At 43.1% G+C, this 12,579-nt stretch overlaps 1 protein-coding gene and 1 pseudogene across 1 annotated transcript; both read left to right on the forward strand.

The window, feature by feature from the left end:
* Positions 1 to 1,938: 1,938 nt before the first annotated feature.
* On the forward strand, positions 1,939 to 2,673 carry LOC119310995 (non-specific lipid-transfer protein 2-like). The gene has a single exon (XM_037586626.1). It carries the CDS (start codon positions 2,029 to 2,031, stop codon positions 2,320 to 2,322), a length of 294 nt encoding a protein of 97 aa, XP_037442523.1. The 5' UTR covers positions 1,939 to 2,028; the 3' UTR covers positions 2,323 to 2,673.
* Positions 2,674 to 4,807: 2,134 nt separating this feature from the next.
* On the forward strand, positions 4,808 to 7,306 carry LOC119311005 (annotated as a pseudogene).
* The last annotated feature ends 5,273 nt before the right edge of the window (positions 7,307 to 12,579 follow it).

Below are 12,579 nucleotides of genomic sequence, written 5' to 3' on the forward strand. Positions count from 1 at the left end.
TCATTATCATGTTGCCGGTGCCGCTCCAGTAGGAGGAGGCCTTCAACCAGGCAGAGGACGTGATGGTCCTCGAGAAGAGGGGCCCGAGAGCAGACGAACACTCCAGTGTCGAGGTTGAGGAAACGCATCCGTCCGTCTTCAAGGTGTAGTTCGTGGCCCTTGGGCAGCATCGTCCATCGACGCGGGTGCAAGCGCGGGCGTGCAGGCAGAGAATGTTGGACCGCACGTGCGTGCACATGGCGCAGAAGCAAACGTAGCCGTGCAGGTTGACTTGGGCGAGCACCAGCTAGCCGACGAGATCTACCAAATTGGCGGGCAATGACACCAGGGGAGACACGTCGTCGGCGCCGGTGGCGTAGGCACCCGCATCGGTCGGCGGAGGGCGGCAACAGTTTGCCGGCGAGGACATCGATCGATCTGATCGTTCGAGATTTTTCCCCTACCATAGCCGCCAGCATAAGCGTCTTGCGACTAAGTATTCGTGATGGGAGCTGCGATGCGTTGTGTATGGGCTCGTCGAGAGCCAGTCCAAACCATTTTTGGGCCCGAGGCGACGTGAAACCATTATTTTTTATACCAAATTTTTATACTTCTTTTAAACTAAGTGACATATAACAATTTTAATTAATACATTTTTATTTAGCCACATAACAATGTTTTTAAATAATTGTTATATTAGTTATTGTTATACAATTGTAATACATCTTTGAAAATTTTGATTTTACAAATTTTGGATTGTAAGATATATATGCCAAAAAAATATCTTCTTTTTTTAAAAACCATTCAAACTATATTTATAATATTGCATAAATAAATTGTATAGTGTATATACATATATTTGCATATCCATGCGCGAGTCCATATATATTTTAATATTATTGAATGTCGTGGTATAGATTTATAAATCATAAATATTTTAATGGAGCTTTCTACTGTATATCAGGCAACCATATTTGTAGAAACTTTTAGGGTATATCAAATGTGACATGGAAGTTGGGTTCATTAATAGAGTCATCTAACAACCAAATATGTTCTTGAGAGTACTTTTGCGTATGATTCGATTATATCTGACATGATCATCTTGATTCACGTAGTTTGATTTGGTGCAAATGAGATGTACTATCTATTTCTGAAATGAAAAATTGTGGATTGGTTTGAACAATGAAAACTAATTATCATAAATTTCATTATGATATTAAGACATCTATCATAAAGAGAGACTAGTGTATCTAAACGTTGCTAGTCAAGTTGGTTTGCCTCCGTGTGGTATTCTAATGATCACTCTATATGCTGGCTGGGCTATGCTTTGTCTTGAGCACCCACTTTGTTCTTCTTTATTTCTCTTATGTTGCTTGTCTGGTTTATCTGCGTGATTTTACTCATAAATAGGGCAATTTCGTTTAGCTTTTTGTCCGATTTTTTCTAATATAAATTGAATTAATATTTTGTTAAAAAACCATATTTATGTGGAGATTTCTCCCCCTTAGCTTTTAAAAGAACGCCGAAATGATGACGCATGTTGACACCAGCCATGCATGCTGCCTCTCGATCCTCATGAATAACCAAAGTTTTCTTGGTTAGTCCTCGCAGAAAAAGGTTTTCTTCGCTAATCGCCGCCCAAGATGATTACCGGGAGCACCGACGCGCATGCGCCGACTACGTGTAACTCATCCCTGTACATAGCCGAGACTTTCTCTTACTATCACCCACTGAGATCTTGAACAAAGAAAAGGCTTGTCCCGTTCACACATCCAAAGCGTAACACGTCGCCATGGTCCGTACCGCTCGATGCGCCACCCGGCCGTCCCGATCATTGATCGGCAGTAGTGCACGCATGCTTGACGCTCCTGCATTGCCCACCGTGTCGCGCGCTTCACCTACTACGTGCTGCACGGGGCCTATATATACACCTTCGACCTTTCTCCAATTTCCGCACCACACTCGCACGAACACTTTCGTATCCTAGGAGCTCAGTGTGTCAGCTACTAGCCGTTTCCTCTCCTCTCCTTCTGAAGAACCCAAGCAGGTATGGCTGCCAAGGCGACCCTCGTCTGCTTCATGGTCGTGGCTCTCGCGACGGCGCTGCTGGCGGCGCCGGGCGCGGTGGAGGCGGCGACGTGCAGCCCGACGCAGCTGACCCCGTGCGCGCCGGCGATCATCGGGAACGCGGCGCCGAGCGCGGCGTGCTGCGGGAAGCTGAAGGCGCACCCGGCGAGCTGCCTGTGCAAGTACAAGAAGGACCCCAAGCTGCAGCGCTACGTCAACTCCCCCAACGGCAAGAAGGTCTTCGCCGCGTGCAAGCTGCGCCTGCCAAGGTGCTGAGCGATCGACCCATGACCTTCATCCATCCATGATCTATCTCCCTCGCGTTTTGCACGTACGCTACGTGCCTACGTGCGGTGTGGGTGTGTGGCATGGCATGGCTTTGTGATGTCACCTGAGGACGTGAGGTAATAATAAATCGTACGAGAGTGCTATATATTACATATAAAGAGAGAGAATTATACGTTGAGTGGAAATAAATCACGTTGATCGATCGATCGGTCATGTACTCTCTGTGGTATGGACCGAGTTGCCTAGACTTGTGTTATGTCAGTGTGAGTGTGACGATCATGTACTCTGTGTGGCACCATATGATTGTTCCAGTAATAATTATATGTCTTGCATACTTTAGCCGAGCGGGCGTGGCTACCGGTCAATCGACTGAAATGAATTTTGGGTCAGTCGATTGACCCCAAACTCTGTTTCAGTCAAGCATGATTAATTAGTCAGCCACACAAGCCTACGCAGCGTCCGCACAGGTGCAAGCTGGACCATGCGCCTGCTCCAGTCCAATACTATCAAGTCAGCCTACTTTTTTTTACATTAATTACTGGCTGCTCTAGTATAGTAATTGGCCAAGTCTTTGCAGATGACCTATGAAGAGCATTCTCACACATAATTGCATGCAATGGTTAGTGGCTATATGTGTAATCTCACACATGTATATTCATTTTTATACATGTGCATTCTCACCGATGAATAGCATTCTCACACATATTTATTTTTATACATACACATATTTGGAAAATATATTATTACTATGCAAAACTGAGCATATTATAGTGAGATTTCCGCAAAAAAAAAACATTTTTGAAAAAGTAATGGATTAGTGACATCCATATTACCCTTACAAAAGAAAAAAAAGAATACTAAAACAAAATGAAAAATGAATAAAAAACAAAGTTTTCTATGGTAGAATGAATTCGTGGCACTACTATTACCCTTTCAGAAAAAACTAAAACAAAATCAAAATAATGAAGTTTTCCAAGGAAGAATGAAACCCTTTAAGAAGAAAGAAAATGAAAAAGGAAAATCTTTCAAAAATTACACAAAATTTGCACTGAAATTGCACTTTTTGAAATATGCAAAGAATAAGCATATAATAGTGCATTTTTCACATTCTACTATAGTTTACACATAATGCAACTGAAATAATGTATTTCCTCTAAGAAGTCAGAAAATAAAAATCTTGCGCAGAACTTTGCACCGAAATTGCACTTTACCGTAATATGCAAAAATAATCATGAAAATTTGGCAAATAATATATATTATTTGTTTGTATATAATTACACTCAGCCAAAGAACCACAAAAAAGCAATAAAAGGAAAGAAAAAAGGAAAAACACACACATAGAAACATGAAAAGAGAAATAAAAAATGAAGCAAAAATACCCACAAAAGAAAGAATTAAATTTCCTTAGGAAGAATGAATTATTGGCATTGGTATTACCATTTGAGAACAAAAAAATGAGAAAAATAATCTAAAACAAACACTGACAAAATTTGCACGAAATATACATAAAAATTGCGCTTTTTAAAAATATGCAAGACTAAGCATATAAAAGTGGAACTTTTGCAAAAACAAAATCCAAGTATAAATGAATAGTGGCATTGGTATTAACCTTAAAGTAGAATGGATATGAAGTAAAGACTAAAGCAATATCAAAATAATGTTTTTTATGAAAATTAATGAATTAGTGGCGTTGGTATTTCCTTTAAGAAGAAATAAAATTTATAAAAATGTGCACAACTTCGCACCAAAATTGCACTTTATCGTAATAAGCAAAAATAATCATATAATCATGAAATTTTTGGCACATATTATATAGTATTTGTATGTATATCATTACACACCCAAAAACCCACAAGAACAAGAAATAAGAATAAAGGAAAGAGAAAAATAAAAGAAAATGCAACCCAGAAGAGCAAAAACGAGCCCAGGAAGCAATTCAACTGACCCAAAATAGGGGTCAATCGATTCCACATAGCCCAACTTATTTTTTCATGGACTGTCATGGGCTCAAATTTAAGGGTCAGTTATAGTACGCACGGGCCTATGCTCCAGTTAATGGGAAAGTTGCTGGAGAGCGAGCGAGGGGGGAAGGCGTGCAAATTCTCTCGTTCTCCCGCCTGAAACCCCCTCTCTTTTTTCGACCCCCCACCGATTCCTCATCGGGCGCCCCTCTTTTCTCCGTCTCGTAGTTTCTCCAGCGATTATTTCGCTCGCCGCAAACGGACATCAAAATTCAAGGTATGGTCTTCGCAGCCTGGATTTACCGGAGTAGCTACCAGAAATTTCGTCGGCATCTTTGTTGAAGAAACCATGGGGCGTCAAGTGTAGATCCTTGCCCTGTTGCCCATCCAGTTCAATTTTTGCTAGATTTCCTTTCCTGTACCCAACGTGTTCAGATCTGCTAGTGTGCTCGTTCGGGTATACAATTTTTAGCCCTTCTGTGGTATGGTATGGGGATGGTCGCTGATTTATTGGGGGAAAAGGCCCGTGGTTAGATCTCTAGATGGACGAGGTTATTTCGCCTTTTCTTGGTGCGGTTTGTTGTATTTTTGTAGCTTCTTGAATCCCTCTGACAAATTTTTATCCCTTTTATGTCTGTGAAGATGGCAGAACCTGCAGCACTTGCTTCTGATCCTAAGAGGCTATTCAGAAAGTTGGATGGGATCCTGGCACTGACAGAGCAAATCCCTACAAGATCTACCGCCGACTACGCTACCCTGACAAAAGAAGAGATATGGGACGAGTGTCTCGAGTGGCTAACATCGATGTGGCCGCATCGGCTAAATGTTATACTAGGGGATCAAATGGGAGCTGGGGGTGTAATCCCAACACTTGTGTTTCTTGACCGTCTCAAAGAGAGTGGCCAGCATGGAACATACCTGATAGTTTCTTCTCTGGACAAGGACAACGGTATTGGAGACTGGTTGAGACAGATAAGGTGAAGTTTCTAAGTTTATACTGCATTTCACTGTTAGTTCATATCTTACATGGGATTACATGGTTTCAGGCTTTTTCCATCTATGAAGGAACTGTTTTACTTTGCAAACCAACAGGGTCGCGCAACAATGAGGAAACAGTTTGCGCGCAAAGCTGTTGGCCCTGATTTCCCGATCATACTGACCACATATAATATGGTCATGGTAGAAAAGCAATGGCTTGCTCAGTATGACTGGAAATATGTTGTTGTCGACGAGGTGATGGAAAAACACCGATATCAATAATAATCATTTTATCCCTTATCCCTTTTGTATTTACATGTTATTTCCATGCTTCTTTTTCCAGGGCTATCAACTCAAGAAAAGAGAACACGAAGTATTGGAGGCGGTAAAGCGCCAGCCAATGGCTCATAAGCTCCTTTTGATAAGGGAGCCTTTTCAAAATAACCTAGCAGAGCTGTGGTCGCTATTGAACTTTGCTCTACCTAATGCATTCTCATCTCGTGAGGAATTTGATTCGTGGTATGATTTGCTACTGAACACTCAAAGTTCTGAACACCCCTTGCCTTATGAACAGTATATATATGCTATTCTATATCTCATTCATGTTCTTCATGAGCTAGAAGCACTCCCTGTGCCCAAATTGCTGTTGTGATGCTAAACTGCATTTCTTGATTATACTTATAGTTACCTGAATTTTCTGATGGAATGTTACCTATCTTCCAGAATGGTTTACTCTGCATGGCATTGGCCGGATAACTGTTATATTGGTATATGAATTTAATAGAATTGACATGCCGATTGTTGTTCCAGCCCAAACATCTATCAGGATTTGTAAAGGTAGAATGGTCCTAAGAAGCACATAATGTGATCAGAACATTGTAAATGTATCTGTTAAACTAGGGGAAAACAAATTTTCTTACTATCAGTATTCTGCCATAAACTCATAATTGCAGTGATTTTACTATTTAAATACTACTCTTGGAACATATTCTTCTGCAGTTGTATGTAAAAACTACAGTGCTTCTGCTAAATTGTCTATCAAATATTATCATATATTTAATACTTTGTATTTTACTTAACTCTATTATATATAGTTATGTTATGTTTGCTGAGAAACTTACTTATAAATCAAGTAAGATTCATATATTTCTAACAATTAAGCTACTTGTTAAATATTCGGTATATTACTTTTTTTGGCCTCGGCTAACAACCACCCTCTATCTTTAAAGGTTTGATAAATCTGGGAAAGAAGGTGAGGAACAACAAATTGAAGAGGAAAGAAGGGCCCTTCTTTCGAAGCTTCATGCCATTTTGCACCCATTCCTTCTAAGGGACATGAAGGGGGCTGTCCAAAACAGGGTTCTACAAAACAAAGGTGCCACGTGCTACAAGACTAAAGTTGTTCAGAACTCGGATGCAATTAGCATCACATGCTCCGGTGACAACGCGACAAAAGAAGGCGCAAAGACTGATGGTGAGAGTTGTCAAGAGGTATCAGCAGAGGTTGTTGGTGAAACGATGGTGAAGGTAGTCCTAACGTGCAAATCGGTCAATTGGGCCTGGAAGTGGAAGTTAATAAGGTCATTAAGAGGCCGAGAACAAATGATGCACATATCTCACCAGTAGGTGAAACAAATCCAGCTGTGCACGTGCAAGTGCCAAATTCAAGTTCCCCTGAAATAATCTTCAAGGCACTCAAAAACATACCTGACTTAGCACGTAGCGATATTCTGAGAGCCTACAGTGCTCTTATCCGTGATGATCGCCGGTGTGAGTCTCTCATGGCACTCCCGATGGACATGAGAAAGGATTGGCTGCTCATGGAGATTGGAAACAACTAGTGCTTGCTCTGTCGCTCCAGCAGTATGAATGCGCCTGCATGTTTAGATGTTATCTGATGGAATTCATGCTCCTGATGCTCCCTTCCTGATTAGTTAGTCTAAGTAATGTTGGAACCATGTGATGCCTGCCATGGCCCAGGAGCAATGCTGTATATATGGAGTTATTCATATGATATCCTGAACTAGTAGTCTAGTACTAGTATGAAGCCTCCTTGTTTCTCAACTGCAGTGCCATTTACTTGTGACTCCTGAGAACATGCATTTGATACTGAGTGTTAAGTTGTCGCAAAAAATTAAGTCAGATGCATTTTGTTTCTGCTAGTATAGGTGAACCATGCAGGTTATTTCCTACTCCTACTTTGTTGAACTTTAGTTTTGGTGCTTTTCCAAGACTTGGACTCTCGGGCTTAACACTGACGAAACTCGCGAATCTACGGTGTTTTCTTAGCTAGGAGCACAACCTGAAACACTAGAATAATTGTGTACCGTGGATTAATTTAATTACTCAAGGTTCACCAACATATATCCGCGGGCGTAGCTAGCCGATAGGCGGCAAAGTCAGTCTGGTGATCCATATGCATCATCTGCACATAGGATCCGGGGATCTGAACGTCTCGCTCCACTTGGCAAAGAAAAGAATCATCTTCCCTTCTTAGATTCGAAGAGGAAACGTGCTTATTGTTTCCATGAAAGGCGTTCGATGATGTTCAGAAAAATGACAACGATTGTCGAAAGGGAAGCGGACATGCAGTCGTCGAGAGGGAGTCCCCACCGGACACAGGCGCAGAGAGTTCGCCGGCCGGTGGCTTTGCGACCAGCAACCGGAGACCCACCTGCCTAGTATAGCCAATCAATCCTCGCCACGTATGCACCCACCCACCATTTCCCAGCCTTTCCCGAAGCCCATCCCGGCGGGTCAAACGGCCGCCGCCAATCCAAACGACAGAGCACGAGCATGGAACCGGTCTTGCTCCATCGCTCGCCGTGCCGTTGCTCCCCGTTCTCCTTGAAAGATATGAAGCGTTCCTACTCCATCAAGGGAGCCGCGTGGTAGTTTATATTGATGCGTGGCCGAAGCCTGACTTGACGTACAAGGTTATGACAGAAAGAGTTTGGGTAGAATACAAGAGAAGGAAGGAGGTTGAGATTACAACTCTATATTCTAACACCCTCCCTTAATCTCAACTAACCTAAGTTAAGATTACTCTTGAATTCTTCAAATGGTCTTGCTGGTAGTGCTTTTGTAAAACCGTCAGCCACTTGATCCTTAGAAGGAATAAATCGAATCTCAAGTTTCCTTGCCGCAACCCTTTCTCGTACAAAGTGAAAATCAATTTCTATGTGCTTTGTCCTGGCATGGAACACTGGATTTGCAGACAGATATGTTGCTCCCAAATTATCACACCATAAACATGAGATACGATTCTTCTTGATTCCCAATTCCTCAAGAAGTGATTCAACCCAAATGATCTCAGCAGTTGCATTAGCCAAAGACTTGTATTCAGCTTCTGTACTTGAGCGTGACACAGTAGCTTGCTTTCTAGCACTCCAGGAGATAAGATTAGATCCAAAGAACACTGCAAAACCTCCAGTTGATCTTCTGTCATCACTACATCCTGCCCAGTCAGCATCAGAGAATGCACTCGCAAGAGAAGAATTAGACCGTTTGAAATGAAGTCCTATTCCCATAGTATGTTTCACATATCTCACAATCCTCTTGACAGCTGACCAATGTGCAGAAGTAGGTGCATGAAGATATTGACAAACCTTGTTGACAGCAAATGAGATATCTGGACGTGTGAGAGTTAAATATTGTAGTGCTCCCACAGTACTCCTATACCTTGTACTCTCCTCCTCTTGAAGTGGATCACCCTCATATGCTGAGAGACTTTCTGAGGAGGATAAAGGTGTAGGCATTGGCTTGCAATTTTTCATCCCCATGCGAGACAGAAGCTCAAGAATATATTTTTCCTGATTTAACACAATACCATCTTGAGTTTTCTTGACTTCAATACCCAAGAAGAAATGCAAATCACCTAGGTCCTTCAAGGCAAACTCTGAGCTCAAATCATGCAAAAGAGCATTAGTAGCATTTTGTGAAGAACTTGCAACTATGATATCATCAACATATATAAGCACAAAAATGACTACTCATGCCTTGTTATAAATAAACAAGGATGTGTCAGCCTTGGAAGCAACAAAGCCAAGATATTTTAACTGTGAGCTCAATCTGGAATACCATGCTCTGGGTGCTTGCTTTAGACCATAGAGTGCTTTATCAAGCTTGCAGACATACTGTGGCAATTTCTTACTCTCATACCCAGGTGGTTGTCTCATAAACACTTCCTCTTCCAGAACACCGTGCAGAAACGCATTCTGTACATCTAGCTGCCTTAAACTCCATCCTCTGGATACAGCAATGGCTAACACAAGTCTGATACTTGCAGCTTTCACAACGGGACTAAAGGTGTCCTCATAGTCAATGCCATAACATTGCTTAAAGCCCTTTGCAACTAGACGTGCCTTATATCTGTCAATGGAGCCATCTGCCTTCTTCTTAATTCTATACACCCATTTGCAATCAATAATATTTTTACCTCTCTGATTTGGTACAAGATGTCAAGTCTTATTCCTCATGAGCGCAGAATACTCCTCATCCATTGCCTTTTTCCATTTAGGATCATCAAGTGCATTCTTCAACGATGTTGGTTCTCCTGAAATACACAACATTCCATATGGTATAGTTCCATCTTTCCTAATTTTAGGATTCCGTATACCTTTCTGTAGCCGGGTCATAACACGTGAAGAAACCTCTCGCTGCACCGCTAGTATACTTGCCACAGAAGATCCAGGAGAATCTGCTGATGCAGTGGACTGATTTGTCGTCATATGCGCAGGGGATCCTGTGGCTTCTGGTGTGGCTGCCCCTTCTGCAGGCACTGGCGCAGAGGATCCGCCACCCGACCGCGACTGGAGGCGCGCGTGGTGCGGGGAGGATCTGGTCCCGCCGCTGGTCCCGCCTGACGCTGGCGCGCGGGGTGAGGGGGATTCGGCCCCGCTGCTGGTCCCGCCTGAAGCTGACGCGGCAGCACGGGAGTGGCCCGCCCTGGATCCAGGATTGGAGCCATCAGGGGCTTGATCCGAGGCGGATGCGGTCGCGTGATCCGAGATCTGCGCGCGTGCAGGGGTGGCAGGCGCCGCCAGATCTTCTTCGTCATCTGTGCCAGCTTCGTCTCCTTCCTCAGCATGAAATATAGGATCAAAACCAGCCATATTTTCGAGATCTTGGTCATTTTGAGCACCGTTTTCTCCAGGGACCTGCACAGGCATAAGAGAAAGACCAGTACCAGCAGGAATATCATCACATTGGTTAGTACAATTGTTGTCGCCCCCATGATCAAAAGACCGAAGATGTGAAGGAAGAAGAAGAATTTCTTTGCGGAGAAGTGCACCAGCATTAGGATGAAGGGATGCAAAGGGAAACACAGACTCATCAAATACAACATCTCTGGATATATACACCCGACCAGTAGGAACATCAAGGCACTTGACCCCTTTATGCATGGGGCTATAGCCTAAAAAGACACACCGTTTTGAGCGGAAAGCGAGTTTGCGTGTGTTGTAAGGCCTAAGATTGGGCCAACAGGCACAACCAAAAATACGAAGAGATGTATAGTTGGGTGTGACACCAAGAAGTCGTGTAATGGGTGTTTCAAATTTGATAACTTTACTTGGAAGCAAGTTGATGAGATATGTAGCAGTTAAGAATGCTTCATCCCAAAATTTAAGCGGCATGGAAGCATTTGCTAACAAGGCAAGCCCCATATCAACTATGTGACGGTGCTTTCTTTCAGCGGATCCATTTTGTTGGTGAGCATGAGGACAAGATACATGGTGTGATATGCCAAGCTTTTGAAAGAAAGAATTTAGTTTTTCATACTCACTACCCCAGTCACTTTGCATAGCAATGATTTTAGAGTTTAGTTTGCGTTCAACAAGATTTTGGAAATTGAGGAAAACTTGGAATACATCAGATCGCTTTTTCAACAGATAAATCCAAGTAAATTTACTATAGTCATCAATAAAACTTACATAATAGGAAAATCTACCAACTGAAATAGGAGCTGGCCCCCATACATCTGAAAAGATAAGTTGTAAAGGGGCAGTAGACACACTAGTAGAAATTGGGTAAGGTAATTGATGACTTTTTGCTTGTTGACACGGATCACAAACTGACTCACTACTAGGCTCATAAGAGAGTTTATTTTTGCTAAGAACATATCTAACTATGACTGAAGATGGATGACCTAAACGACTATGCCACCTTGATGTAGATAGCTTGGTGACAATATTTGCTTGTTTATTGGACCATGAAGATGATGATGATGATAATGATATGAGTGGGTAGAGTCCTCCCACGCACCGTCCTCTAAGAATGACTCTCTTTGTTTTCAAGTCCTTAACCAAGAAAAAATAAGGATAGAATTCAATAAGAACATTGTTATCAAGAGTGAATTGATGAACGGAAACAAGATTTTTAGAGGTTTGAGGAACATGCAAGACATTGGTCAAGTGTAAATTTTTCACGGGGGTTTTAACAATTGAACTACCAATGTGTGTGATATCCATACCAGAACCGCTTGCCGTGCGAATTTGGTCGCCTCCATTGTACTTCTCCCGCATCGTCAACTTGTCAAGTTCACCTGTGATGTGGTTTGTTGCTGCACTGTCGGCGTACCAGTTGGTGTCCACGCCATAGGAGACTGCATGCACCTGCTTTTCTTCCTGGTTGTTTTCTTCATAACGCCACCAGCAAACTCGTGCACCTCCTGGATGGTGTCTGTAGCATATCTGAACATTCTGAATAGTCATGCTGTTGCTCACGAGCCTGCTGTTGCTGTTGCTGTCGAGGACGGCCTCTGAATCCGCCGCCTCCATTGGAGGAAGACGACTGTCGGTCACCGCGGTCACCACGATCACCACGGCCACGGCCTCTTCCTCCACGCCCGCGAGATCTGCCACGGGACTGGCCACGGCCTCTGTAGACCGCATTAGCGGATGAATAGAACCCGCCTGAAGATGAGTCGCCTAGCATCTCCATCCTTTGATCAAAGGCAGCAATCTGGGCAAAAAGATCGTCGGCTGTGATGATGTTTTTGACAGCGCCGATCGCCGCCACCACGGGGTCGTAATCGCGGTCCAGTCCGGCCAGAATATAGTCCACCATCTCCGGATCAGAAACGGGACGACCTGCAGCAGCTAGTTCATCCCCAAGACTTTTCATCTTCGCCATATACGCCGAGCTTGACATCGAGCCCTTCTTGGTATTGGTGATGGCGATTCTCAGATTAGTAATCCGAGACTGAGATTGTGAGGCGAAGAGATTTGTCACCGTCGTCCAGAGCTCAAAGGTGCAATCTTTCCCAACAACTTGTGCAAGAATTTCTGGAGACATGGAATTGAGA

The sequence above is a fragment of the Triticum dicoccoides genome, chromosome 1B (assembly GCF_002162155.2).
Source record: "Triticum dicoccoides isolate Atlit2015 ecotype Zavitan chromosome 1B, WEW_v2.0, whole genome shotgun sequence".
In the NCBI taxonomy this organism is placed as follows: Eukaryota; Viridiplantae; Streptophyta; class Magnoliopsida; order Poales; family Poaceae; genus Triticum; species Triticum dicoccoides.

Bases quoted from the DNA above. Each gene is read 5' to 3' on its own strand.
- LOC119310995 (XM_037586626.1), top strand. From the start codon at position 2,029: ATGGCTGCCAAGGCGACCCTCGTCTGCTTCATGGTCGTGGCTCTCGCG.